General features: G+C 53.0%; 11 protein-coding genes across 11 annotated transcripts; 7 read left to right on the forward strand and 4 right to left on the reverse strand.

Annotated features, from left to right (window-relative positions):
• Positions 1-227: 227 nt before the first annotated feature.
• Z519_03424 (3,4-dihydroxy-2-butanone-4-phosphate synthase) lies at positions 228-938 on the forward strand (the record flags this gene model as incomplete). The annotated part of the gene is made up of 1 exon (XM_016761174.1): positions 228-938. The coding sequence occupies one exon, from the start codon at positions 228-230 to the stop codon at positions 936-938; it is 711 nt and encodes a 236-aa protein (XP_016623024.1).
• Positions 939-2,435: 1,497 nt separating this feature from the next.
• Positions 2,436-3,194, forward strand: Z519_03425 (uncharacterized protein; the record flags this gene model as incomplete). Its single annotated transcript, XM_016761175.1, has 1 exon — positions 2,436-3,194. One exon carries the CDS (start codon positions 2,436-2,438, stop codon positions 3,192-3,194), a length of 759 nt encoding a protein of 252 aa, XP_016623025.1.
• A 544-nt stretch (positions 3,195-3,738) lies between these two features.
• Positions 3,739-4,437, reverse strand: Z519_03426 (uncharacterized protein; the record flags this gene model as incomplete). Its single annotated transcript, XM_016761176.1, has 1 exon — positions 3,739-4,437. One exon carries the CDS (start codon positions 4,435-4,437, stop codon positions 3,739-3,741), a length of 699 nt encoding a protein of 232 aa, XP_016623026.1.
• Positions 4,438-5,181: 744 nt separating this feature from the next.
• On the forward strand, positions 5,182-11,293 carry Z519_03427 (uncharacterized protein; the record flags this gene model as incomplete). Its single annotated transcript, XM_016761177.1, has 2 exons — positions 5,182-5,470; positions 5,526-11,293. 2 exons carry the CDS (start codon positions 5,182-5,184, stop codon positions 11,291-11,293), a joined length of 6,057 nt encoding a protein of 2,018 aa, XP_016623027.1.
• An 867-nt stretch (positions 11,294-12,160) lies between these two features.
• Positions 12,161-13,428, forward strand: Z519_03428 (uncharacterized protein; the record flags this gene model as incomplete). Its single annotated transcript, XM_016761178.1, has 2 exons — positions 12,161-12,821; positions 12,941-13,428. The coding sequence occupies 2 exons, from the start codon at positions 12,161-12,163 to the stop codon at positions 13,426-13,428; spliced, it is 1,149 nt and encodes a 382-aa protein (XP_016623028.1).
• Positions 13,429-13,912: 484 nt separating this feature from the next.
• On the forward strand, positions 13,913-14,491 carry Z519_03429 (uncharacterized protein; the record flags this gene model as incomplete). Its single annotated transcript, XM_016761179.1, has 2 exons — positions 13,913-14,013; positions 14,158-14,491. The coding sequence occupies 2 exons, from the start codon at positions 13,913-13,915 to the stop codon at positions 14,489-14,491; spliced, it is 435 nt and encodes a 144-aa protein (XP_016623029.1).
• Positions 14,492-15,207: 716 nt separating this feature from the next.
• On the reverse strand, positions 15,208-16,479 carry Z519_03430 (lipoyl synthase, mitochondrial; the record flags this gene model as incomplete). The annotated part of the gene is made up of 1 exon (XM_016761180.1): positions 15,208-16,479. One exon carries the CDS (start codon positions 16,477-16,479, stop codon positions 15,208-15,210), a length of 1,272 nt encoding a protein of 423 aa, XP_016623030.1.
• A 367-nt stretch (positions 16,480-16,846) lies between these two features.
• Positions 16,847-17,756, reverse strand: Z519_03431 (uncharacterized protein; the record flags this gene model as incomplete). The annotated part of the gene is made up of 2 exons (XM_016761181.1): positions 16,847-17,278; positions 17,370-17,756. 2 exons carry the CDS (start codon positions 17,754-17,756, stop codon positions 16,847-16,849), a joined length of 819 nt encoding a protein of 272 aa, XP_016623031.1.
• Positions 17,757-21,118: 3,362 nt separating this feature from the next.
• Positions 21,119-22,159, forward strand: Z519_03432 (uncharacterized protein; the record flags this gene model as incomplete). The annotated part of the gene is made up of 1 exon (XM_016761182.1): positions 21,119-22,159. The coding sequence occupies one exon, from the start codon at positions 21,119-21,121 to the stop codon at positions 22,157-22,159; it is 1,041 nt and encodes a 346-aa protein (XP_016623032.1).
• Positions 22,160-23,809: 1,650 nt separating this feature from the next.
• Positions 23,810-24,567, forward strand: Z519_03433 (uncharacterized protein; the record flags this gene model as incomplete). Its single annotated transcript, XM_016761183.1, has 2 exons — positions 23,810-24,148; positions 24,283-24,567. 2 exons carry the CDS (start codon positions 23,810-23,812, stop codon positions 24,565-24,567), a joined length of 624 nt encoding a protein of 207 aa, XP_016623033.1.
• Positions 24,568-26,480: 1,913 nt separating this feature from the next.
• On the reverse strand, positions 26,481-27,339 carry Z519_03434 (uncharacterized protein; the record flags this gene model as incomplete). Its single annotated transcript, XM_016761184.1, has 2 exons — positions 26,481-27,217; positions 27,300-27,339. 2 exons carry the CDS (start codon positions 27,337-27,339, stop codon positions 26,481-26,483), a joined length of 777 nt encoding a protein of 258 aa, XP_016623034.1.
• Positions 27,340-27,709: the final 370 nt, after the last annotated feature.

Consider the following 27,709-nt stretch of genomic DNA (forward strand, 5'->3'; position numbering starts at 1 on the left):
TGATTTACCACTACGTCTGTGATTTAATTGCTTGAGACACTTAGAGTGCACCAAGCACACTTTGCTGGTTGTTCACTCCGGGAAAGTCGGAGGCCGTGGCAAAGACAATTCTTTGCTGGGGGCAGACACCGTGAAGGACACGAACTGCTTATAAGACATCAGCTCCTTAACCGCATCCCCCAAATCCACAGCATCAAGGCTCATAAAGCATGCAGCCCCCTAGCAACATGTCCAAGGGGTTCGATACCATCGAATCCACCATCGAAGCCTTCCGCAATGGCGAGTTCATTGTGGTTCTCGACTCTCAAGACCGTGAGAACGAAGGCGACCTGATCATCGCTGCTGAGGACGTCACTACCGAAAAAATGGCCTTCATGATCCGCTACACGAGCGGCCTCGTTTGCGCTCCAATCACCTCTCATCTCGCTGCCGGATTGGCACTACCACAGATGGTGGTGGACAATGAGGATCCTAATCGCACGGCCTATACTATCTCGATCGACTCGAATGATGAGAGCGTCAGCACCGGCATCTCAGCCCATGATCGTGCCTTGACTTGCCGCACCCTGGCTAGCAAGAAAGCCACCCCCGACAGCTTCCGCAGACCTGGCCACGTTTTCCCGCTCCGAGCTAGGGACGGAGGTGTTCTTGAGAGAACGGGCCACACCGAGGCAGCGGTCGAGTTCTGTCGCCTGGCGGGCAAGGCGAAAGTCGGGGTCATCTGCGAGATGGTTGAAGACGGAGAGCCCGTCCCAGGACAGACGGCCATGCGCGAACCGGGTATGATGAGGCGCGATGCTTGCCTGGAGTTTGGCCGCAAGTGGGGATTGAAGGTTTGTACGATCGAAGACCTGGTCGACTATGTCCAGAAAGAAAAGATGATGAGAAATGGGCATGGGCACGGGCATGTCACGAATGGGGTTAATGGGCATCATTGACGAGGGTGAATAAGTTGAGCGAGTTGCTAGACATGATTGAACGTCACGTATATGGCAGTGAACATATTGATGAGCTGAATTGAATCCCAAGGTGTTTGCTTCTACTATATTTCTCTCTGCGATGGCATTCCATGGTGAAGCCTTGCGCGTGCAGCCACCGGAACGAGGCTGGTGATGCCCGGTGGTGGATGACGTCAAGCACCAGTCTTGCGCTCCCAGGCAATTTCTTGGCCATTTCTTGGCCATTTCTCGGCCATTTGCGACCTGCCTTGGAGCTTTTCTCACCTCAGCACTTACTTGAATTCGGGCTTCCTGTGCTTCGCTCTGGTTTGGGCAATAACGCCCGGCTGCTTGCTCGTCCAATGCTCCGAGAATGAACGTCTCCCCGCCCTATTATGTGTGACCGAGATGAATGCAATGGCCAGGAGATTATTGCTTTGCATTGAAGAAACCCGTCAATAAAGATACATCAATCTCGCTCGATTCTTCCATAAGGGGGCTAGAACACCTCTGACAATATCTTCTCTCCCCTTCCGACAAGGCGTGGGCCAAGGAGTGCGGTGTTGAATTTCACCAATTTTGGTGTCTGCTGTTCCTGGGATCAATCTCGTATTCAGAAACCCAGGTCTTCCACCCCCGAGACTCGGATCCTGGCTAACCTTGCAACACAGCTGGCCTCTTTTCAGACAAGCACATGACAAAGTATTTCCTTGGGCCTCCCATCTTCCCCACGGTCGACTCCCTCCCTAAAAAAAAAACCTCTTAACGAGCCCGGGCCGCGTCTCCCTTCAGCAGCCACTCTCGCAATATCGCTCCGCCCCCGGTCTCAGCCTCACGCTAAGCCGGACATCATGCAAGGGTCCAAATAATAGGCGAACCTGAGATCTGCTTGGGATTTGATCCTAGAGACCCTTTCCTCGCTCGCTCCCTGCTCCTCCATTTCTTCCTCTCTTCCTCGCTCTTGCTTCCTTATTTGCCCTTTGCCTGGCTTTGGCCGGGAGCTCGATTGAGTCTCACGTCCAAGAGTCGCATATATTTTTTAAGGCTTGTCCAGCCGCAGTACCTGATACTGCGACCAAATAAGGCACCTAGCATTCTGTCGTCGCCTCTCGCTTTCCCTCTCCCTTTCTCTCCCCGTCTCTTTCGCTATTCTCTCGCTTGATTATCTACCAATACACACGTACAGAGTACATACACGGATAGGGAGTTTGGGTTACCTTCCCCTAGGTTGTCCGCCGGCAGCGTTTCTTCTTTTCTGCTTTGGTCACATCGTCACGGCTATTCGTGTTCCTTTGGAGCGCTGCTTGCATTACACACAACATAACGCCAACGTCGACTTTGGGCTTCCACTCTCGATCCAAACTTCAACAAGCATTCAACGGCTGTCTTGATTCTAAACAGTTAGAATTTACTCCACGACAATTCTAAATACAAAATCGTGCTCCCGAGAAGCGCGGGGCAAAGGGTCATTCCCAACCGACCTGATAAATCATCTCAATGGCACCCACTTCATCAAGTCTCTTTCCCCGACAGGGCTTTGGTGATAACGGCCCGGGCGACTTTGGCGATGGCGACCGCAGGGGTCCAGGCGACGGCGGCGGGGTCTCGAAATGGGCAATCCTCGGTATCGTGATTGCCATTGCTGTTCTTGGGCTCATTGTTGCTTTCGTTGTCTTCAGACGCATTCGGCGCCGTCGCAGCAAAAACACGATTCCCGCCATCAAACTCCAATCCACAACAGCCAACAAACCCACATCAGCTTCTCCCTCGACGAGCGACCCGTCGAAATACGGCGCCAATAGCAATGGCGGCTACACTGCCACGGCAGACCAGAACCAATCCCTTCTAGGAAACGCAGAAGCGCCTGCCATCATCATGTGGAATCCCAGCTCATCCGAGCACGGAGGCGTCGGGTCGACGCAGGACGGGTTCGGCTATGATAACAATTTGAACCTCACGGGAGGGATCCAGCGGCCCGCCAGCGTCGCCAGCTTTTCTGCCCCGCCACCCAGGTACGAGGAAGCTACTGGCAGCAGCGCTGGAGGGCTACGACCGCAAGGCGAGGCGGCGAGTTACTTCAATCCCGCGGTGTCGATGGGCCAAGAGCGCGGGCGCAGCCTCACCAGGGACGGCGAGGGGTCCAGAGGGCGCGCGCTGAGTGTGGATCAGAGGAGCATCGATGGAGATCGAAGGCGGAGCGTTTCGCGGTTCAGAGAGGAGGGGATGGTCGATGTCAATGTTGACGCGAAAACCTGAGATGTCTTTGACTTTTTTTGGGTTCAATGGTCTGATTTTGGTTTTTGAACATCCTTTACAATGTAGCCAAATGGGCTGAGCCAGATGCAAACGGTCTTGTACGGAGTCCCGGGAAACATGGCGGGATATGATACCTTTATGTGTGTTATGGAGATGCTCATGTTGTTTTTAATGGTACAGTGTCTTATCTGGAAAACCTCTTTGCTTTGTGCTCTCTAAGAATCAGGAAAAACAAACGCCTAGTGATATATCTGGGGGTATCATTTCTCATTTTTCCGTTTTGGGGGCACCCATTCCGTTTCCATTTCCATCCGATCCCCTTCCTATCCTATTATATTCCGATTTTGAAACACTTGCCTACCTGGACGCTGTGACTTTTTGAGAATGAAAAGGAAAAATTACCGGCGGGGGCTTGGGAATTGGCGAGATCCGGAGTAGGCTGGCCACGGCAGGGGGCTTCGAGGGTGCGCATCGCCTGAAGAAACACCGCACGTACTGAAGGAGCGCAGGACCATCGACGAATGACCATCCATGTCCCGCTAAATTACTTCTTAACGTCTGGTTTCTTTTCCGAGTAATCCCTAAATAGACCCTGCATGTGCACGTTGGTGATTTTCTGGCCTCTGCGAACTTTCCTCTTTTTCTCCTTGGGTTTCACGGCGAGGTCCGTCCGAGCCGGCTCGCCCGTGGATTTGTGATTCATTTTACGAAGCTCTTTGATCGTGTCCTCAACGCTCGGCAACGGGATCTGGTTCCAGAGATCCTTGAATTCTTGGTCCAGCGGTGCTTGCAGGGTGGGGTCGTCGATCCAGACCATGCGCGGGTGATGGTCCTTCTTGTTCCGAGTCACCAGCAAGCGGTGCTCGGCCTCAAGTTTGTCAATTGCCTCTTCGACGTCGGCCCAGCCGTCTTTCAGTTTCGACACCTGGATCCCCATTGCCGTCTCTTGCTTCTGCAGGAACTGGAGCAGGGAGTCTGCATCGGTGATGTTGTGTTCGGGTTTGAACAAGAAGCTGTCCGTTTCCTTGTCATATGTGACTTTTGAGTTGGCGTTGAGAACCGCCAGAAAGTGTTGGACGGTGGTCTCATCACGTCGCTGGACGGGTAAGACGAAGGTGATCAGATCGGAGGCAGAGATGCGTTCAGGGAACTTTTCGCGCAATCGCCCGACGGCGTAGACGGCGTTCGTGCGCACGTCTGTACCCGCCGGGTCGGTCACCGGCGGCGCATAGAAGGCAGACATTTTGGGCTGGTAGATTTATCGAAAGCGCAAATGTGCTCTTTGTTGAGTTCCTCTGTTTGCGGGCGGAGCGAGGGCGTAACTGGGGTGATAGATGGGAGGGGAGGCCTAGTCAAAGGTTCCGCTTCCGGTTGCGGTAGAGAGTCTATCTCATTTCGAAGCAGAGAGAGGATGACAGCGAGCGAGTCTGTCAAGAAGACTGAGCATATCTAGGAGAAATGAAGTTGAAGAGTGATACCTATGTGAGGTCCTCTCGATGGCGGCTGAGTATATGAGACTAGGGCAGCGAAGTAGGCAGGTTGATACGCGGGGGCAGGTGAAGCGAGCCCCAGTTCCTCCGAACAGTGGGCGTGGCAGCGCCAACAGTTAAAGCCGGCTTACATAACTAGGCTCCTGCAGCCTAACTGAACACTCAGACAATGCGTGGGAAGGCCTGGTGAGCCCAAGTCACGTTCTCTCAGTTGCCCGCGCCGCCCGCTTCTGTCTGTTTAGAGATTCATTCTCGAACATCTCCAATTCCATCCTACCTTCCACATTCCACCTCTCACCTTTCACCACATCCGCTCCCTGTTCCCGTGTCCGTTGCTCGCGCAAGCAGCTTCTTGCGCCATGGTGAGCCGGGTTAAAATAACTTTCATTTCACCCTGAGGTTGCGGCGCGCTTGCGGTGGGCGCATTCTGCCCTGGAAGTCACTTCCCTCACCAACCCTCGACGCCAATATCTTCACAATACTACAGCCTCTTCAGAATGGCGGCCGAAGTCGACTTTCGCGCCATCTCGGCTTTCTCCTCGCTGCCTGAAACTTCCCTCACCTCACTCATCAGTCAGCCGACGCCCGAGCTCGTCACTGCCCTTCTTCGCGCTATCGAGGTGAAAGTCAGAGAGTTTGAACAAAACAAGTCCCAAAAAGTCAAGCTCGAAATCGAACTCGAAACAGTCGTTCGGACAGGTGAATCCAAAGCGAAGGTGCTACAAAATTCGCGTGACAAGGCCCTTGCAGAATCCAGTAAACTTCGCGTCGAATTGCAAACCTCGGGTATGTAGTGACCCTCACTGCATGCTCGCAGAAATAGCTGACGGGTTCGTCACAGAAAATGCGCGATCAAAGTTGGAGACCGAGCTCGAGCAGTACCGTTCTGCCACGGCAAATGAGAGTTCTGAAGTCAATACTCTCAAGTCCCGTATTTCTTCTCTCGAAGCCTCCAACCGAGATACCTTGTCACTCCTCGAGTCCAAAAACACCGCATACGAAAGCCTGTCCCAAGACCTTTCAGCTCAACACCAAAAGACTGCGGAGCTTCGAAAACAGATCAACGGCGTGGAGCAGTTACTGCAGTCTGCCAATGCTGGCGTTGCAAGTGCAAAATTTAAAGAGCAGTCACTTCAACAAGAAGTTGAAATGCTCAAGAAAAACAACGAGTGGCTAGAGACTGAACGAAAGATCAAGGCTGAGGAATACACCAACTTCCGAAAAGAGAAGAATGCGCGGATTTCAGAACTTTCAAGATTAAATGAGCAGTACATATCTGAAACAGAGACTCTGAGACGTTCCGAAACTTCTCTCAAACAGCGCTTGGAGGAGCAGATGGCTAGATTTGAAGAGACGTTGGAGGAGATGCAGAAGATACGGGAAGAAAAGATATCTGCTGAGGACGGATTTAGAGTGGAACTCGAGAGCGTAAATCGTCTAGCTGAGCTGCAAGCGGCGTCTGCCGAGACAGCTAAACAGCGCGTTCAGGAACTATCCGCTGCTTTGGAGGAAGTCCGCGAGGAGGCTGCAGAAGAGATTGGCACCATCCGAGCTGAGATCGAAACTGAACACAATGACCGGGTTGCAGCTGAGCAACGGGTGGCCGAGCTCGAGGAATCCCTGCAGCAAATGGCAGGTGAATTAGAACAGTCTCGGGTGAGACAAAGCACTCCTCAACGCACAACGAATGGTTCAGGCATCACGACACCTCTTCGACCCGGAACCCCCAGTGGCATTTTCTCTCCGGCATCCGTATCCAGGGGGAAATCTCAAATGACCATGACTCAACTTTTCTCGGAATACAAGAAGCTCGAAGGAGAACTGGCGAGCGAGAAGCGTGCTAGGGAGCAACTGCAAGAGAACCTTGATGCTATGGTCGACGAACTGGAAAACAACAAGCCTGAGATTGAGGAGCTGCGCGCGGACCATGCTCGTCTGCAGAGCGAAGTCGTCGAGATGTCTGCGATTGTCGACAAGACAAACGCTGATCGAGATGCCACGATCAAAGAGCTGAGGAACTGTCAAGGCCAACTCGAGAGCAAGTCAAGGGAGGTGGAGGTTCTCTCTCAGCAACTTCGAGACAAGGGCTCTGAGATCCGGTTCCTTTTGGTCGAACAGTATGTTCGCGAACAAGGCGAAACCCTTAAGCGCGAAGATTTTGAGGAACTGGAGAAACAGACCAATGCAGCAATGTCACAGGACATGGCAAATCTCTCCGAAAACCAGCAACTGATCAATCAGCGACTCATTATCTTCAGAAACATCACCGAACTGCAACAACAAAATGAGAATCAGCTGAAGACAATTCGAAATCTAGTCAGTGAATTGGAGAGCAACGAAGCGAAGGACCGAGAGCAACAGAACCATGCTCTCAGTCGCGAACTTGAACAAGCTCGTGCACAAATCGCCTCGTACCAGGATGAGTTGAGGACGATGGTGGCTCAGACCAAGAGTTTTGTGAAAGAAAGAGACATGTTCCGAAATATGTTGACCAGACGCGGCCATCTACCTAGCCAGGTCCAACCAAACGATTTCTCCCGGTCGTTACCAGTTCCCAGCGGAGAGTCACCGGCAGGGTCCGTAACCGGTGGCGATTCTGACTATGCGAAGCTCCTCAAAGACCTGCAACAACACTTCGACTCATATCGGCAAGAAGCTTCCACAGACCATACTTCCCTGAAGAACCAGGTCGCTGAGTTGAGTAAGAAGAACTCACAGTTACAGACTGAGATTAGTCGGACTGTGGGACAGTTGACGGCTGCAAATCAGCGCTACGAGATGTTGCAGGCGAACTATAACTCACTTAAGATTGAAAACGGCGAGATTCAGAAGAGATCGTGGACTGCCATGGAGAATGCTACGAAAAATGAGCTCAAGACTCAGCAAGTCGCAGAGGAGCTTGTCGAAGCTCGAAATCTTCTTGACAGTCTGCGCCGTGATTCTGCGAATCTTAAGGCGGAGAAGGATTTGTGGAAGAGCGTGGAACGAAGATTGATCGACGATAATGAGTCCCTGCGCAATGAGCGAAGCCGGCTGGACCAACTCAATGCAAGCCTCCAGACGATCATTAATGAACGCGAACATACGGATTCCGAAACACGACGTCGACTGCAATCCCAGGTGGAATCATTAGAGTCTGAACTTCAATCAGCCAAGAGAAAGCTCAATGAAGAAATCGAAGAAAGTAAGAAGGCTGCCTTGCGTCGAGAATATGAGCATGACCAGGTCCAGAAGAGGATAGACGACCTTGTTACCAGCCTGGGCACGACGAAGGAGGAGCTGGCTTCAGCAAAGACGGCTAGGGACCATCTGCAAGCCAGGGTTGATGAGCTCACGGTGGAACTGCGGTCTGCTGAAGAGCGCCTGGAAGTGTTAACCAAACCTGCAGAGCCTACAGCGGAGTCAGGTGTTCCTGAGGACACTACTTTGAGCAAAGAGCAAGAACTGGCCGTGGAAATTTCAGAACTCAAGCGTGACCTTGAGCTCAGGACATCCGAACTTGAACGGGCCAACGAACAGGTAGAAGTTTACAAGAATATTAGTCAGTCAAGCGAAGAGCGTCTTCAAGAGCTAAGCGAGACCAACGATCAGTATCGCGAAGAAACGGAGACCGTGCTTGCTGAAAAAGAAGCCAAGATCAGGGATCTCGAGCAACGCATCGAAGATATCTCAGCTGAACTGAGTACCACCAACCAAGAATTGACACGATTGCGAGACGAACAAGCAGAGTTTGGTCGCAAACTCGATGAACAGAAGTCAGGATTCGAGTCTGAGATTGGGCGGCTGAAGGAAGAGGCGGAGAAGAGTGCCGAGCAAGCACAGTTCAATCTGGAGGCGTCGAAAATTCAAGCCCAAATTGCTACAGAAGCTCAGCAAAACTATGAGACTGAGCTCCTGAAGCATGCTGAAGCGGCCAAGACTTTGCACACGGTCAGAGACGAGGCCAACAAACTCAGACTAGAGATGGTTGACTTGCGAACGCAAGCCGAGACGTCCAAAGCAGATCTTGAGCGCAAACAAGCTAGCTGGGAAGAGATGAGAGACCGGTATGAGAGAGAGCTTGCTGATCTCAAGAAGCGACGTGAGGAGCTTGCCCAACAGAACAACCTTTTGCATGGTCAACTCGAAAGCGTCACTCAGCAGATTACCGCTCTGCAGCGCGATCGGGCAGCCCTGATGGAAGGCGTGAACGAGGAGGCGCCCGCTCAACCGTCTGCGGAGCTTGACAAGCTGCAGGAGGTAATTACCTACCTCCGTCGGGAGAAGGATATCGTGGATGTTCAATATCAACTCTCGGTTCAAGAGGCAAAGCGATTGAGGCAACAGCTGGAGTTTGCCCAGTCGCAACTAGACGAGACGCGATTGAAGCTCGACCAGCAGCGCCGTTCCGAGGCCGACGCAGAACGTAATGCCCTCAGCCACAACAAGCTCATCGAAACTCTTAATGAGTTGAATCTGTTCCGTGAGAGCAGCGTTACCCTACGAGCAGAAGCTAAGCAAGCGACCCAAGCTTTAGCGGAGAAGACCCGACGTGTGGAGCAACTGGAAGGCGAAGTACAGACCTTACAGGCTCGTGTTGCGGAACTGGAGAATTTGTTGGAGTTGAAAGAAGGAGAGTTAAAACTGAGCCAAGAAGACCGAGACCACTGGCAACAGCGTACTCAGAACATTCTCTCGAAGTATGACCGAGTCGACCCTGCGGAAATGGAGGCTCTCAAGGAGAAGATGACCACCCTTGAGCGAGAACGCGATGACCTCCGCGTAGAGCTCGACAAGGCTATTGCCGAGCGCGACGAGGCTCGTACAGCTCTTCAAGCACAGGTCGAGAGCACACAGGCAGCAGTTGATACTGCCAAGGGCGAGTTGAAGACAAGACTGGAGACGCAGTTCAAGGGAGTCATTAAAGAGAAGAACAATACTCTACGTGAGAGGAAGGTTGAGTTTGACGCAGTTGTGGCTGAACGAGATGCTTTGCGCGCAGAGCTTGATTCGCTCAAGGAACAACTGGCGGCCGCGGAAGCACATCCTCCTCCAGCAACATCGGCTCAGGTCAATGGGGAACATTCAGTAACTGCTGAACCTTCAAACACTAACGGTACATCCGGCACCGACACCGCCGAACTGGCAGCCAAGGTGAAAGGACTAGAAGAGACACTGGCGGAGAAGGTCAAGGAGCTCGACGAGTTGAAATCTGGGCAGGAAGAGCGGTTTAAGTCAAGAGTGGCCGCAAATGAGGCAATCCTCAACAAACGGCTAGCTGAGTTTAAGCAGCAAGCGCAGCAAGCAAAAGTGGCTGCCCTTGAAGAGTTGACAGTCAAGCTCAACGCCCAACATCAGCAAGAAATGGAGGCGCTGAAAGCCAAGTCAGTGCCTGTTGCAAGCGAGCTCCAGAAGCCTGCGGAAGATACGACTGGCGCTGTTGCTGCTGTGACCAACGGAGAGATTCCTGATGACGTATTGTTGTCCCTGCCCGAGGACAAGGCAAAATTCCTCGTGAACAAAAATGAAACTGTACGACGGATCGTCAGAGCCAATATCAGCAAAGGGTTGGAGAAAGAAAAGGAGAATCTTCGGAAAGAAATGGCTGAATCACAAGGCTCTCAGAGTGAAGGAGCTTCTGCGGGACTGGCCGAACAATTGGAGGAGCGACTTAAGTCAGAAAAAGAAGCAATCATCAGACAAAAAGAGGCCGAGTTCGAGACCGAGAAAGAAGTGTTGATTAAACAATACGAAGAAAATCTTACTCGGGAAAAGCAAGCAATGGCCAGTAAGCACGAAGAGGAGCTCAGAACGCAGAGACTCCACTTCGACGAAGAGTCGGCAAGGAAAATCGAAGAACAAGTTAAGAATGCCGAGCAGCTGGCGGAGAAGCGAGGCGCTGTCAAACTTAATATGTCTCAGAATAGAGCTGCGATGGCAAACGCAAAACTAGACGTGGTGAAAAAGGCAGCAGAGGAGACTCCTGAGAAGGCGGTTGGAGAGGTGTGGCAAATTGCTAAAGACGCGAAACCCACTGCACCAGCTGCTGCAACAGCACCGAAGCCGGCTGCTCCTACTCCTGCCGCTCCACCTTCACAAACCACGGCGAAACCAGAAATCCATGTCAAAGCCGACGAAACTACTCAGCTTCACTCTGCGGCTCCCGAGCAACCAGCGGCTGTCGAATCTGCTTCGCAGCAACCTAGGCCGAATCCATTCCAGCAACCTGCTCCTCAGCCGAGTCCGGCTCAACCTGCTCAACCTTCACAGTCCACTCAACCCACCCACCCTGAAGCTGCGAAGCAGTCCCAACCTGGAGCGGCCTTGATGCATCAACTCCAATCCGGAATCCCGCGCGGTGGATCGAACCGTGGCCGCGGAAGCGGCATCCCTAGAGGGCGTGGAGCACCCAGAGGCGGACGCGGAGGCGGCCCGAATGTACACACCGGCGTTAGTCAACAGGCAGGCAGGGGGGGAGGTGCAAACAGTCCGAGCCGCGGTTCGTTGAATCCTCAAGCTGCTCAATTTACTCCTGGTGGTGGTAACAAGAGAGCTCGAGAGGACGGTGAGGTAACAGATGGCAGTGGCCAGGGGAAGAGGATCCGCGGTGAGGGCGCTGTGGCGCAGTAGTCTGTCTGGATGTCAACTCTTCTGCTGGGGGGAAAGCAACAAATTTACGGACAAAGGTCAATCGCGTGTTAATGGTTACGGCATTCATGGGCTGGCTCTCTGATAGCTATATGGAAAAGGGAAATAGCGTGAGCTGAACAGCATTTCTGCTGAGGAAATGGAATGCAATTGCATGGGGGAAAGAGTGTTTATTATGTTCTGTACAACAAATCCAATGAGCTCACTTTGGAGCAGAGGATATCAGGCTGAAAAGGCGTACAACTTTTCTTACCAAGTAGCCACAGCCACCACCACGAGCAAGGCTGAGAGCTAGGCGGGTGTAGCTTCGGAGAGGTCTCTATCCTAGACAGTGTGGAATGGATCTTCTGGATGCGAGAGCTACTAACTCAAGATATTGTTATGTGTACGTTATTAGCTACTTAGGTAAGATCTGCCGAGCTGGTTAATACGAACCTCGCGGGCAATAAAGGATTGGTCACTTAGGTGATAAGACACAGAACAAGGCTGCACCCACTGGGGATTCTTCATGATCCATTTCCTTCAAACATCGATGAACTTCAGACAGGTGATCGGGTGCAAAATCCCCATGACACCTCGAAGCCAAGGCTGATCAAAACTTGATCAAGACGAGTTCTTCTGGCAGCTGGTGTTTCTTCCTCCAATAAGACTTCAAAGGACGAGCATCGAACGCAGTCGCGGCGTCATCCAGGCTTGTGAGAGTTTAAGGGCGGGGAAAAGGAAAACATGGGAACCTATATCCTGTAGGGTTGCCCGGTGCTGACAGCACATGGTAAATCCTTGTTGGACCTCCTCTTTTCTTTCTCTGACCTCTTACCTCTTCGATCAAGAGGTATCGACTCATCCGCAATGCCTATCCCCACAGAACTCGTCGGGAGTCTCCCTCGACCAACATACCTCCAAAAGGCGTTTGCAGACTACGACGCCCTCAAGATATCTCACGAACAGCTTGTAGAGGCCCAGGACAGAGCGGTCGAGGATTCGTTGAAACACCTCGCCCACACAGGTGAGCCGTTGATCACAGATGGTGAGCAACGGGCGAGTTCGTTTGCCACGTATCCCATCACCGATACTCTCGGGGGCACAGGTCTGTCGGAGAATCTCGCTGCTGACGGTCAATACTTTGCCATCTTCGAGGATGGGCATCACCGGCAACTGCCCCGCCTCGTGAAGGGGCCCTTCCAATACAAGACCTACGCCTACGACAACTTGAAGAGGTCGATGCCGCTGGCGGGCGGGCACCCCATGAAACAAGCCGTCATTGCGCCGTCTATGATGTACCTGCTGTACCCATTGAACGGCACCGTCGAGGGATATCCCAAAGAAGAATTCGAAAAGGACCTTGTTCACGAATGCGAGAAGGACATCCGCGGCTGTTTCGCCGCCGGGGCCAAGCGTGTGTCCATTGACTTCACCGAGGGAAGACTCGCAGCGAAGAATGATAAGAGAAATCCATGGACTGGGGCACACTTGTTGCAAAAGTTTATTGACTTGAACAACCAGGTCCTCGGTAAGTCTCTGAGACGTCCCGCAAGAGAAGCAACTTTTTGGGCATAGAGCGAGTCTTGTCCTCCCTTTGAATGGATAGCACAAAGTGTTGACAGGAAACCCCTCTGCGACAATATGTAGACCGATTCACACCAGAAGAGCGCAAGAACATCGGCATCCATACCTGCCCCGGCGGAGATTGCGACTCGGTCCACTCTGCCGACGTCGACTACCACGAACTCCTGCCGTCCTTGTTCCAGATGAACGCGGGCTACTTCCTGATCCAGCTGGCTTCGGAGAAGAACAAGGCAAAAGTGTACGAGGAGATCGGGCGCACGATCCGCAAGGATGCCAAGGGCGTGAAGCCGGTCGCCTTCGTCGGCGTGGTCAACCCGCTCAATCCGGCGGTCGAGTCGCCCGAGCACGTCTGCGAGGCGCTCGTCGAGGCAGCCAAGTACATCCCTGCGGATCAGCTGGGCGCGACAGACGACTGCGGCTTCAGCCCATTCAGCATCGACGTCAAGCCCAAGCACAAAGGCAACCCGGACTTTGCGCGGGACGTCGCGTTCCAGAAGATCGCCAATCGAGTCAAAGGGGCGAAGATGGCGAGTGAGCGGTTGGGATTGTGATATGTCAACACCATCCTCGTCGAACTCGGCGCAGCACTTAGTCCTGTACCTGTTCGTGTCGTGTGACGGCGAGTCTCCTGCGGCGTGTCTCCGGCGGCGTGATACGCAATCGCAAACGGCGTTCAAAAGGGTGAAAAGTGTAATACTCAGTCAAATAGCCAAAAGTTCAGCATAATTTCCATGACTCGAACGGGTTTGTACAGAAGCCCACCTGCCTGAAACTCGGAGCCACTTTATGCCGAGCGGGTAGAGCTCTCGACTTGTGGCCAGCCTCGCTCGCAGGAGGCTCTCCCTGCGCCTGTCTGTCTTCCTCGCTCATTGTTCTCCTTGCGACTTCACACCACCGTGTCAAAATCACTCCATCAACTCTGCTGATTCGCAAGTGCAGACCCTACCCCATTCTTGCGTATTAGTATTCCCCGTGCTGGGATTCTCAAAGAAGACAAAGAAGAGGAAAAGAAAACAGCCCTCACCCTCAGCGAACATGGACAAGCCACCCTCATTTCAACCCTCGTCGAACAACAAGAAGTCGTCGTCGCGCGGAACAGCGAACTACATTTCCTCCTCAGGCCACGTCCTCGAGACGTACGTGTTTGATTCTCGACTCCGTTGCCCTCCCTGCCCGTTACCCACCTATTTCCGGCCCCCTCGTCTCTATTCAACTGACAGGCTTGGTTTTACAATGAAAAAGCTAACCGTTGTATGCCATGGGGCGTTTTATTGACATAGACCCCCTCTCTCGGCGCGCCTCTCGCGCCTCTCCGACGACGTCTACAACTTCCTCGGTCTGTACTTCGTCTCCCTCTTCTCCCTCGACCCCTACACCGCGGCGCAGAACAGCCAGTTCAACACCCGCGGGCGGCCAAATGCGTATCAGGAGCGCCCGCGCTGGGGAGGGGCCAGCACTCGTCTTGGCGGCGGAGCCGGTGCTGGAGGAGGTGGACCAGGGAGTAGTTGGGGAAGAGGCGGTGGTGGTGGTGGGAGTGGGAGCGGCAGTGGTGGGTTGAGGAGGATGGGCGGCATTGATGACGTCCGCGCGCCCGAGTGTGGAAGCTGTGGATGAAATTGCTGTCAAGGTAGGGCTCTGCGACGGTCGTCGCGCGCCTTGCAGGCTGTGCGTGAATCTCAGCAACCGAGGAGGAAGAGGGAGACCGAGCCTACGAGCGACTGAAGGAGAAAGGTCCATGTATATCGTCCGGGGCCGATATGCTGGATAGGCCATTGCACTGCGCCAATACGCAGATAGAGGTCGATTTTCCGGGCATGAATCCTACCAGGGGAAGAAGTTTAAAGGGAACAGACGACGAGACATCTTCATGGGATGGTGCAGACTGGAGGCATCATCCAGCCTCGCTGGTGAACCCCCCCCCCCCCCCCAACAACACTGCCGGCCAGGAGCAAGCATTTCAATGCAAGTCTGAGGGGCGACAGGCACGGTCATGTGGACATTGCGTGGCATTGCATGGCATGGGCGTTGTCAAGAAGGGCAATGCAAAACTACTAGGTACTATATTTGCTGCATTTCATACATTGGGAGGGGTTTGCCTGCCAGCGAAGTGGCGCAGAAAGTATCACCACAAAGTCTCAAGCCATATCGGAAAGGCATAAGAGATAACACCCCCAAGATTCTCCATTACTTCAGATGGTCGTGTCTCTGCGAGACATGTTTAGTCGTGAGGTCGATGGTTGACAAAGACCTCGATGTGCCTTGTATCTTGTTTATACCATGGGTACGTACAAACCAAAGGGATAATATCCTAATCAGCCGACACTGCAAAATCAAATCTTCCCAACCTGCACACCCTTTCCATCAGTTATATCCCCCGCCAAATCCGCATTCGCCGTCTCCCCTCGGCCGGCTCGCCTCTTCTTCAGCACATTCTCGATAAACGCTTCCCCGGCTTTATAACTGCTGCGCACCAACGGGCCGCTTGCCACGTATAAAAAGCCCATCTCCAGCGCCCGGACGCGCCACTGCTCAAAGACGTCCGGCGTCACGTACTCGTGCACGGCCATGTGTCTCTTCGTGGGGCGCATGTACTGGCCAAACGTGACCACGTCGACGTCGATGTCGCGCAGCTCTCTCAGCGCATCCCAGATTTGGTCCTCCCTCTCGCCGAGGCCCAGCATTATCGATGTCTTGGTGATGAGGCCTGGCTGTGCGGCTTTGGCGGCCTGCAGCACACTGAGGGATTGTCGGAACGTGGCGCGTCGGTCGCGCACCTGCGGCGTCAGTGCCTCGACCGTCTCAATGTTGTGTGCGTAGACGTCCAGTCCCGATGTCGCGACGACTTTGACCATTTCCAGATCCCCCGCGTAGTCGCCGGTCAGACACTCGACCAGGATGGTCGGCGCTTTGGATTTTATCTTGCGCACCGTCTCTGCGAAATGGTGGGCTCCTCCGTCCGCCAGGTCGTCCCGATCAACGCTGGTCAGGACAACGTAGCCTAGACCCCAGCGCGAAAGCGCTTCAGCGGTGTGTTCCGGCTCATGGGGATCCAACGGCGGAGGTGTCTTTGAGGTCTTGACGCTGCAGAAGCGACAACCCCTGGTGCACGTATCGCCCATTAACATGATCGTGGCCGTGGCCGCCGACTTGCTGCTCCCTCCCCAGCAGTCCGAGATGTTTGGGCATCGAGCCTCCTCGCACACAGTGTGCAGATTCAAGCCGCGTAAGTCATTTTTAATCTTCTTGTAGGAGGAGCTGTCCGGGATCGGTGTTTTCAGCCACGAAGGCAGGCGGGTGATCTGTTTCTGCTTGCCCTTGGGTCCGACGAGGGCGGTTTTCAAGGCATATGCTTCCGAGGGCTCCAAGAGCGGTTCGTTTCCAGAGACAAAGTCAGAGAAGGATGGACCGGCATTGAGCTTGTCGGCGAAGGTGGTCGCACGTACTCGGCGTTTACTGGTTGGGAGGTCATCAGTCGTGGTGGCGAATGTTCGTGATGCGGTCGACGTCGATGCTGGTGTCGAGGTAGGAGGAAGAAAGACTTTAAATGGAGAGGACCACGGATGGCCGTTCAGGCAACGGTAGCGAGGGAGGGTAGCGGCCATGGTCGAGAGCAATGCAGATGAGAATGGTGGTGACTGGGTTGCGGCGGGTTGACATATCGTATTCGATTGAATGGCTCGACGGTTAGAACCGGCAATGCCGCTTTTACACCCTTATTTCTCATGGCGGTAACAAAGCCGAGATCGGTCAGGCTTGCGATTTTGTATGGGAAACAATAAGCTATTTTGATCCAACACTCCTTTGCCCTTCTAACCACCACCGCAACATCCTCAGCCCATCCCTGCATCCGCTCCATTCCCTCTTCACAGACCCGTTGCGCCTCATGCCACGACTCCGACACCGTCGTGTCATGGATAGAGGAAGACTAGAACTTGCCCCAACCGCAGGGGTCATATTCGTTTGGCCTTCTTACGGCTTGACGACATCCCGATCACCTGTCATAAACATGATGCTTGCCTTGATCAACAATCCCAACACTTCAAGCTCTTCAGAGTTCCTTGGAGCGTACACAATGAGAAAGGTGTCTCCAATCCCCCACATGTTCTTCAGCCCACCAAACCACCACGGCTGAGTCCTAGCACATCGATGTCGTTGGGCCCAGCCTCGTTCGACGAGGACTTTAGCATCCGCTGGTGAGAAGTAAAGGTGCAGAGAGCTATCACCATGGATATGCCCCAGTTCACCGTTGGCGACCGTGGCAATCTCGGGAATGTTGGCCGGTTCGGCTAGTATGCTGGGATGGACGAAGAGTGCGTAGTTGTGTTTCTCAACAACTGAGATTCGTTGTTGCAACAGGTTAGGGTTGCTGAGAACAAAGGATGAGAACAAAGCAAGTATGTGCTGTTCAAAGGTTAGTTTCAAAGCCATGACGGTTGACTAATGGAGCGGCAGCCTGGCGTGGATGGATCCTAGGTATCCAAGGCTCACTTACCGCGTTCATTTCTCTCTCTGGACACTGACTGAACTGTCTTTGGGGAGCGATGCCCAAGATAACGGGCCGCCGACCCTTTCGATCTGGCAGCGCCATAATGTCCTTGTGAGCCCCGTGATCCGGATAGTCTCCAGTCCATGTGGTATCCCGAGCAGCGAGGGTGAAAGGTCTAACGAGGATGTGAACTTTGAACCAGCCGAAGATGTCGTAAGAGGGTCCCCCGGGTCCTAATGATTTGAAGAAGCGATAGTCTTGGATGCACCACCAGATGAAACTGGCCACAGAGAAAGCGACCGCGAGGTAAGAGAGGACTGGACTCACCCCCTGGAGGGCAAGAGCAGCAGGAGGATGAGGTTCGGTGACGTTGGGAAGGTTATAGAGATCCATGGCGGGAATATCAGGCAAGACAGGAGACTTCAGAGAAAAGCGAGGAAGAAAATACTGGGTATTGATACTTGGCTCGAGGTTTTTATGATGAAGGGAGTGAGATGTAGTGGGCGGTGTGATTGTGGTCGACTCGAGGGCCAGTTGAACGCCGACGGGCTCAGATTTCCTGGCTGAGCCGTTACAATGCATGTGTGGTCTCGAAAGAGGAGGAAGTTGCACCTTGAGGTCGGGCACATAGCACGTATCGGAAGACCTACCGCCAAACTAAAAGGCCAACGGATGGCCAGTCTCACACAGTAGCAGGAGGAAAGAAAGCGCGGTCCATTGGGAGAAGAGCAAGAGGAATGACGAGGCAACATGATCTGATGTAGCAGGACCTGAGTGTGGACCCTCATTTGTCTCCCGGAAGGATTGACTGATGCCCAGTGACGCAGGGCAGCCTCAGAATATGCGTGAGGTCACTTGGACACTCTGGATTTCTCGTATCGTCCTCATTCGAGACGTGCATATATCCATCAGCCCGCGTCTTAGCTCGAGTTCTCCGCAAGAGGTGGACTGAGTTCCTGACCTTCTCGAGGAATAGCCTATAACTGACGGGCAATAGCCGACAGTAGTCAGGGAGGTATTGGCCTTGGGAACGGCGGAGGAGACGCTTATATCTCTCTTTGGGGGGGGGGGAAAAGACAGGTTCCGGGTTTCTTTAACAAAGGGGACGTGGGGGAAGTCAGCTCGAGCGTGGTGGGAGCGTGGTGGGAGAGTGGGTTGTGCAGAGAGCAGGCCTGCTCGCCTGGGTATCTCGTAGTTAGCTGCACCTTTTGCGGAAATACCGGGACTCGCATCGCCAGCCACCAAAAACCCACTGGTGCCACCAAAACGAGGCACCGCAGGCCAGGCACCGCGGGAGGTGCAGGGCTCTAGCAGGGCTCTAGCTGGGGTCTGCAGCTAAGGTAAACAGTCACGCGGGATTTTGATCAAGTAGCTGTGCCTGGGCTCCGGATGCGTCTCTGCCCCCAGCCATTAGCGCCTTGGCACGGGATGGGGGGAAATCCTCCATCCAGGATGCATTGCGGCTTCTTCCAACCTCATCAAGTCACGCAGTCTATCCTGGCCAACCCTGGCTTCCTTGGACACCACCTTGAGTAGCTAATTTATTCTTCATGCGTCGTTTGTGGTTTGATTTTTTTTTTCCTTCTCTTCCCTTGACACTATCAATTCAAGCTAAGAAGCAGCATCGCGGTCTCAAAATGCATTCCAATACAACATCACCTTGTACTGCGAGGTACATCATACGAAGATCTAAATCGAATCGAAAACAGTCTCTTTTACTCAACCTAAACGCAGAAGAACACTCCGAGGTAATCACTTTCACTTCTCTAAAGCTCATTGCTAATACATTAATAGACTTATATTCCTGAATTAGAATCCGATATTCCTAAGGCGAGATCACTGAGACCATTGGTACAATTCCTAAATACACTCTACCCAGTATTAGCATTGGGTCCATTTCTCGCTGTCACGGTTATTCTTCTAAGAGATAAGGAATTAGTTTATTCACATGGACAGGGCTTTCTTATTACGATGGGAATTTTGAGCGGATTTTCCTTCTGCCGAGGAGACTCTGTGATAGACACTTCTAAACGAATGAGTGCTTATTTCGGACAAAGTAGTACGCGAGCAGCCAAGGAAATGGGCCAAAATCCTTAAGTCCTGTGTTTGTTGGTTTTGATGCACGCGGCTTTTCACAACGGTCTACGAGGCCAAGTCAACTATCATTACCTAGAAGAGGGACGGGACAGTATTGAAATTAGGCCAACGTCGGCCGGCTGCGAAGGCCAGCGCTGCATGCTGCCCCGAGTTTGTTGTGGCCTTCTCGCCTGTTAATGCAAAAGACGGGTGCGCACAAGATAAATTGAGTGATTTCGTGTGGCCTGCGCTCACCAAGACAGGAAGAAGGTCCAAGGCACCAAAGGAAGTTGTGGACACGTTGTGACATGTTGTTGGCCCCAGACTCAATCTGGGCCTTTGCTCACACGACGTTCGAAAGGGTGGTTGCGGAGCTGCAAGCAAGTTAAAGTTGGATTGCCATGAGGGATAGCACGCCTGTACCCCCACGAATGCAGCCTGGATACCGAGTACGAGTACAATCCAACGATGCGAGTCTGGGGTAAATTGGCCGAAGGCGAAGCCGGGACCAGAAATAGCCTGTGGCGCTCGTATAGAGTGTTCTCCTGACAGGGCTCGATGAGGGAGGTCGATGCTGTGGTGGTGCCAAAGCGTGGCATTGATGAGGCTGAAAGAAACAAGACACTGAGTGAACCCTTTCCCACTGAGGCATTTGGAAACATCAGGAGGTGTTTCAGATTGGTTCCAGACTGCGGAATCCCAAGTAATGAGTACTTGTTCCCACTTTCGGCCCAGCTCACATGTTGCATCGGGTCGGCAAAACGGTTTTTCCGACTCTGCTGCGTCTGTCTGTCTGCGCATGCAAAAATCATCCCACTTGGTCTCTCTGCCATCTGGTGTTCTCTTTCTTTAGGTACCTAGAACATCCCTGTTGCACCCGAAGGGTTTCCAGTCCTGGGATCAAATTTTCAGATCTCCGAAGAAAGCCCTCTGTGGACCTTCCAAACCGCCCCAAGCACCATAGCAGCCCACAGAGCCTTTCCAAGTCCCTCGAACCTTTCGCGATATATTTCACGCACCACAACACCAACCACACACTCCCCCATTTGCGTCATCCGCCTCGATTTCATCACCTCTATTGCCCGCTTCAGCCGAGCTAAATCAGACTAACGGGCTCGCACCGACCAAACTGCGCCTTTTGAAAGCTCCCAATTCTTCCCTGTGCCCAGGCCACAGGCCACCTCCCACCAATCCAACAACTAGCCAAACTGCCACGCCGCCTTGTCATCTGGTGCTCTCCCCAATACATGTGTTTTCGCCTTCATTGTTCCATCCCTTGCTCTGCCGATCCACAGTATTACATACACTCGTGCCTCCTCGGTGACGACGTCAAAGATCTGCCCTTGCGCTTCCTCCAAGCATAGAACACCGCTGGTGCCGCAGCTTTTTTTTATCCCTTTGCCATCCAGATAACCAGAATCAATCCATCGGGAAATTCACACATCCTTCACCCTCCACTCGGTCCATCCAAGTCCTTCACCGTGGCTTCCTCAAGTCTTCAGACTTGGTCCTCTGATCTCCTGCGAAACCTCCACAGCCTTGCCCAACCAGTGCTCAGAAATTTGCCTGCTGACTTCCACAACAATCTCAACCTTCTCCTGACAGAGTACTCGGCCGCCTCCTACACCACCCTTGCTGCCCTCCTCCTCTCCCTCATCTACCTCGTCGTCCGCTATCTCATGAGCAGCTACGGTAGCTACGTCGCCTACGGTGGTGGTCGTAGTGGAGGCTCGCCATACACCAGCCATGTCGTCGATCCCTATGCTCGGAACCTCTCTAATCACTTCGAGTACATCGATGCCGATCATGGCATGTTGCAAGAGCCGCATCGTCATTCGGTCGCCAGATTACATGAGAATGTCCCGATAGAAGATCCTGATGCCCCAGATGTCGTCCTTGTGCGCTACATGGCCTCTATGATCCCTGTCGAATTCCCTCCATACTCCATCAGCGAAGAGACGGCCTATGTGGGCCAGCTCAGGGAAGCCGTCGCCCGATACCTGCAGACGGATCCCAGAAGAGTCAGGCTGGTGTACAAGAAGCGCGATCTCAAACATGATGGCTGGCCGCTGCGAAAATATAACATGAAGCAAAACAGCGAGGTGGCGGCAATCAAGACCGAGGGTTTACTAGACTACAGTGATAGAGATAGTCATTCGTCGAGCGGTGAAGACATCCCTGAGCAAAACCCTCGACGCCGCCCCCGCGCCGTGTCTTCGGTCAGACATCGTAGCGACGAAAATCTGCCGCAGCAGAGCCCATCCAGCTATCTCCATCCCAATGGCCATCTTTCCGCCGGGCCCACATCGGAACGACCGTCTCGCAACAGTCTGAGACCAGAGCCTGATGACCGTCCTCTGCGACGAGAGCCGTCTCGAACCAGGGGAACATCCCCTCACCCCTCCCCGTCTTCGACCCCTGTTCCGACGTCGCTGCCTGCAGCAGATCCGAATACCCCACTGGGAAAGTTGCAGACTCTTTCAGATATTTTCCACGAGCAATGGCATCCCCTCTGCCGCAAGTTCATATCTAATCCACCTTCTTCGCCCCAGGAACGGGAGAAAGAACACCGAAAGTTGAGCGAGAGCGTTATGACCCACATTATCTTGAAGGCGGACGCAATTGACGTGGACTCAACGGAAGCACGCGGGTTCAGGAAAGGCCTGTTGAACGAAGTCAATGAGATGATGAAGAAGATCGATGCTGTGGCTAAGGGGTGAAGATGGAGACTTGTTTGGTTAAATCTGCATCGTTCAGGCGCGGGAGTGGCGTACATTGCTTATTGTGAACGACTGGCTTCCGTTGATACAGTGTGTGAATGAGCACCATGTGTGTTTTATCTTACGGCGCTTGATGGAGTGTTGAGGACGATTTTTGCATGGAACGCGCGAGGCCAAGAGCAACGACGTGAATGATAGAGCGGGCCGACGACGGAGCATTGCATGGTGGAAAGCATTACAAAGAACATGAGATGCACGGGCATCCGAGCAACGGACGTTGGAACATAATAAATTGGACTCATTGATCAGCTCCCAAGCTGCTGCTTCCGAGCCAGCGCGAAAAACCCTTGCCGCCGGCTGCGCCAGTGTCAGGGCGAACTCATAATGTACTATTTGCCTTGTCGTACCATTCAGACTGCGCCATTCTCTCTCTCTCTCTCTCTCTCATACACATACCTGTGGATCGGATTTTGCAACCTCAACTGTCTGAACAATGAGGGTACTGTCGGCGTGGTAGGATGGCACTGGGATTGGGACGTGCGGGAAAGAGGGCTTGGTTCAATTGCTGAGACAAGCACTGCAATAGGCTCAGGTGTGGACACGGTGCCGAAAGAGTCGAAAATGTTTGAAGTCGTATTAATATATTTCTATTTGTGGTAGGTCTAGTAGGTCCAATAACAAAGTAGATCCTAGCAAGGCCGACTCGTGGCTCGTGGGTCGCTGCAAGGCTCAAGGATTACCATTGGCAATTGCCCGGACAGCCTTGCCCGTCAGCCTTGCCCCGTCAGCCTCAACTTTCCAGGCTCACCTGATCAAGTCGCCAATCTCATGTTCCCCCATGATATTGGTACGCATTTCCCCCATCGGCGGACCTCTCAAACAAGCCTCACAAAAGGTTGGTCTTGGATCCCCCGTCCATTCCATCGATACCAACATCAAAGTATCACTCCAATCAGTGCTCTTCCCCTTACAGTCGGTATCCACAAGCAAAACGCAGGCAGCCTCGCAGCACACTGCCTTTTGAGAGGATGAGAAAGACACCTTGGCGTATGCTCGCTGGCAAAGGATGTCCATGGGGCCGCCTGTGAAAATACAACTGGGGAACAAACAATTTACGCCGCCACCGACCGCCAAAATTGACCCCTTGCCTACATTGCGAGAGAAAACTGTTGGGACTGGACTGCTTTTCTTCCAAGATGGCCAATTCAATCCGTCTCTGCCACTGTCGTAATGGTTGTAATTATTGATGTCAAGTGTGGTTTGTTTCCGTTGATATCCCCAGTCGTTGTTTTCTTTGTCGCCGAGGAAGTATTCCTCCTTTCACCACGTCGTTGCAATGGAATGCCATATTTGGGTAGGAAGAACATCTGCTTTGTTCCTTTGGTTTAGGGCGGTGGTATACTTATCACTAGGAGTGCCGCTTGGTTTCAATTACATTCACCATCGATATTTGTGACTGGAAATAATGGTCCACATAACTCATCCGCGAACTCAGACTCAGACGGAAAAGAACATCCATTGCGATAGTCCAAAATCATACGACTTCGTTTCCGCAATAGCAACTCAAGCATCATCAGCTGGCACTCACTCTCTCTGAAACCCATCACAACAGACCCAAGCTTCCATCACCATCCATCACCATCCAATACCATGCGATCAGCAATCCTCACCATCTTGACCCTTGTGATCACCGCTCTCGCCCAAGGAGGAGACTGGTCAGACTGGCACAAGAACAAAACCCATGATGTCGACGACAACTACGGACAGCGATATCACAGTCACGCTCAGGATAAAGAACAAGACCGCCACCGCGACAAAGGCATGAGCAAAGGCTGCCTGAAAAGCACCGATGCCGATTACCTCGTCAAGGGTTACACATACCTGCTCCAATACCCCGGCGGGCCAGACTTCAACAAGACTGCCAATAGAGTCCTCTCCGACCAGTTCGTCGTTTGGAGCGACTCAATTAACACCTTGGGAAATCGCGCTGTAAGCAGACTTGAAACCGCCTCCCAAATCTCTTGCCTTTTTAGCCCAATTTTTTTGTTCCTGTTGCTCCTTTCCCCTCCTTCTTTGAGAGCTTAGAGTATCGTTCCACTAAACCCAGCTCTCTCCCCTTCTAGCTCGGAACACCCGTGTACCCCTCCCTGCAGGCCTTTATCGCCTCCCAGGCAGCGACGCCCGCGCTTCCCACCGTCCAGACCCTCTCAACATCTCACACCTGCGACCAGATCTTCTGGCGTTGGAACGCCAGCGGGATAGGAAACAAGCAGATGCGCGTCCAGGGCATAATCAGCTTCGACGTGGATGTCGACCGTGACAGTGTCAAGATCGATACCGTCTACTCCGAGTTCAACATCGCGGCGTTCTGGACCGATCAGGGGAACAAGGAGTGTCAGGGGAAGTAGAAGAACCCACCAACTGTGATTTGGGCGGAGCGAGTGTGTGAATCGTCTCGGATAAGGGCGGCTGAGACAGTCGACGTCATGATGTACCCAGAAAGAACCGGAGGGGAGAGATTGGGTATATATACATTTGTGTGTTCCCTTGCCATGGGCAATTGAGGACACAGACGAGGAGAGCTCGCTATTCCAGACCAGACCAGGCCGGGCGAGGCAACGGAGAGTCAACTCGAGCTTGTGTTTGCCTAGAGGCGGAATCGCATGCTATGTGATGTGGCGCGGTGTATGGGCGCGTGTGGAAAATACGGCCATACGTCCCAAAAGGTTGCGCCAGAAGGGCATGCGCTGCTGCGCTTTATCGTCACCTCGAGGATACTGCGCCACAACCGTCGGTGAACCCAAGTCGAGGGACCAAATTCGCCGTGGCCCTTCTCCGCCTCATAGAAAATGGTATCGGCACGCACCCTCAGAGATGTCTGACATATCATTGACTTTGTTACATCTCCTATGCTCGGTGTACGAGGACTGGACCCAGACAGTGCAAGGTCGGCAGCGAGGTTGGGCCCTCTGTGCATTACAGAGAGTGAGGAAGGGAGGGATGACAGTGGCGCAAACAGGCAGGTACCAAAGACGCGAGAGCCGCGGGGTGCGAGTTACAACGTAGAACCGGATCAAGCTATCGAATTTGCGGGCCCAAGAATTTGTTTGCAAGTCGGATCTTACTTCAGCACAGAGCCAACGTAGAGAGAAGGGGGAACGAGAAAGATGGATAATGGTGATGATGATAAATGAACTTTGAGATTTCCTAAATTTCCTCATTGGTGCGAATAGACCAAAAGAGACCAGATCAGACAGACCAGACGACCGACTGACCTAACCTCGCCGAGTAAACGGCTCATCAAGATTAACCATTACCTGGCGAAGACGTTCAAAGAGGTAGACTCGATTTTGCAGTCCAAATTCCACATTGCCATAGTCCACAGTCGCCCTTTTTCGGTTCCGTTCCATTCCTTTCCTCTGCTTCCTGCCTCCTCCGTCCCAAAGTAAGATGGCCGGGTTGCGGGATCACACCTCCGACAACAGCTTCGTGAGGAAGTCTCGTCTGACAACGGCGCCGAATCTGCAAGTAACATAGGCAAATGGGAGATATATTAGTCATCGATTATTGGATTGTGAACAATGAAAGAACGGAATATTCTGAGCGCTGGTGTGAGAGGGTTGGACTAGGACTCCGGTGGATAGGTCGGGATGTGTGGTGGGATAAAGCAGGTCGAAGGGAAAAAGCAAGTCAAAGGGAAGGGAGAAAGGAATGAGATATCCCAATGGAAGAAAAGCGGATTGGGACAGACTGGACTCGTTTATCTTGTCATGCCTTGACTTACCCGTAACACTTAACATGCGCGACCAACCTCTCAGCCAGTTGGTTTAAACCGTGCACCTGCAACGCCGCGAAGCCCGGAGCCTGTCGAACACAGTGCCACACTTGGACGGGCGTCAATTCCGAGGCTTGGTCGATGGGTAAGTCGTCGGAGATGGCGAGGAGGCGTTCAAGAGTTGCTTTTGGGGCCGGCCAGGAGAAGAACGAAGAAGAGGAAGGAGAAGATGAGGATGTCGCGGGGGAGAGAGGTGAGGTATATGTGTTTGTATAGGTGTATGACATCGACGTCGACGGTGATAATAATGACGATGATGGTGAGGACGAGGATGCAGGAGATGGACAACAGCACAACAGCGCCGCTGATGCCGTGTGGACGTGGCCGTGGGGAGAGTTGTTCGAGGTGGAATTGTTATTTTCTTCTTCCTCGTTTTGGCAAAGGTGAGGGAGACAGGGAGACTCGAGCCTGTATGTTGATTCATCTCTTAGTTTCTTGTCTCTATGGCAAGGAGTCTGAACTTAGGTTCTTGGAGATCTGTGGGAATCATGTGGAGATGAGGACGGCGCCTAGCACTCTCACGTACTTGAGCACAAATTCCATCGCGACGACGACGGCGTCGAGCTGAGCCACGTATATCGCAGTCGCGTTTCTACCTTGGCCTGAAGAGGCCGAGGCTGGCAATGGCGCGCTAATGTGAACATTCTTCCCACTACTGGCCGGCAGAAAACCAAATTCTTGCTTCTGCTGGACATGCATCTGAACAGGCTGGCCATTTTGCGTTTCGATCCAGACAAGAGTCCCAGAGGAGGAGTTGCTGTTGCTGGATGCCCCAGCTCCACTCCCACCACTGCCATTGGGAGGTGAGAGGTAGGCCGGCCTTGCTACGCCGCGCATCTCAGATGCGAGATTGAATTCTCCGGAGCCAGACGCATACCCGCTCTTGCCGAAGTAGGGGGAGTCGTAGTGCGTCGCCTGGGTCGTCTTGCGCAGCTCGGCCTCGCATTGCGCGAGTTTGCTTTTCGTTGCAGCGAGCTCCTGCTCGAGGTGGTTGACTTCGTTCTGCAATCTTGCTTCGGTAACCTGCAGGCGTCTGACGGACTTCTCCAAGACGCGAAGATATTGGTCTCGTCGTTCGCGGAAGGTCCTGAGAAGAATCGATGCCGAGTCGGTCAGTCTAATCCTCTGTGCCGCAAAGATCTCAAGATCGCAGGTGTTTGATTCGCGTGATGCAAGATTACTGACTTCTGGGCCTTGCGCAATTGCTCGCGCCTGTTCGCGACCTTGTCTAGATAGAACTCTGAGTAAGAAACTAGGTTTCCTGGAGACCAATCCGTATTCTCAGGACGATATGCGGGTACATACCTTCCACAGATCGAAAAAGTGGTCGGAATATGTCCGACATTGTTGGATCTCAAAGCGAACCCAAATATCGTATTCGCACATAGAGAGGTCGGAGGATCATAACGACGAGATCACGGCCAAAACCTTGAAGTCGATGAAGCAATGCAACAAAGATCCAAGGCAAGAAACAACGCGAGTCCGAAGCGGCTGTCTGCCGTTTCGCTTGCGTCTCGGCCCCGCAGCCACAAACCCCTGGGTTCGACGCCTCGCGAGTGGAGCCTCGTCGGATCTTCGCTGTGCACGCTTCGCGGCCCCCTGATGGATAATCATTTTCTTCCTGTTTAAGATTAGCGACGCCATTGCGCAACCGAAGTCGCGCAGGGGCCTGATCCGAACAGGAAAAAAAATATTGAGTAATCCAGACGAAGAAA

Source organism: Cladophialophora bantiana (assembly GCF_000835475.1).
Source record: "Cladophialophora bantiana CBS 173.52 unplaced genomic scaffold supercont1.4, whole genome shotgun sequence".
Lineage (NCBI taxonomy): Eukaryota > Fungi > Ascomycota > Eurotiomycetes > Chaetothyriales > Herpotrichiellaceae > Cladophialophora > Cladophialophora bantiana.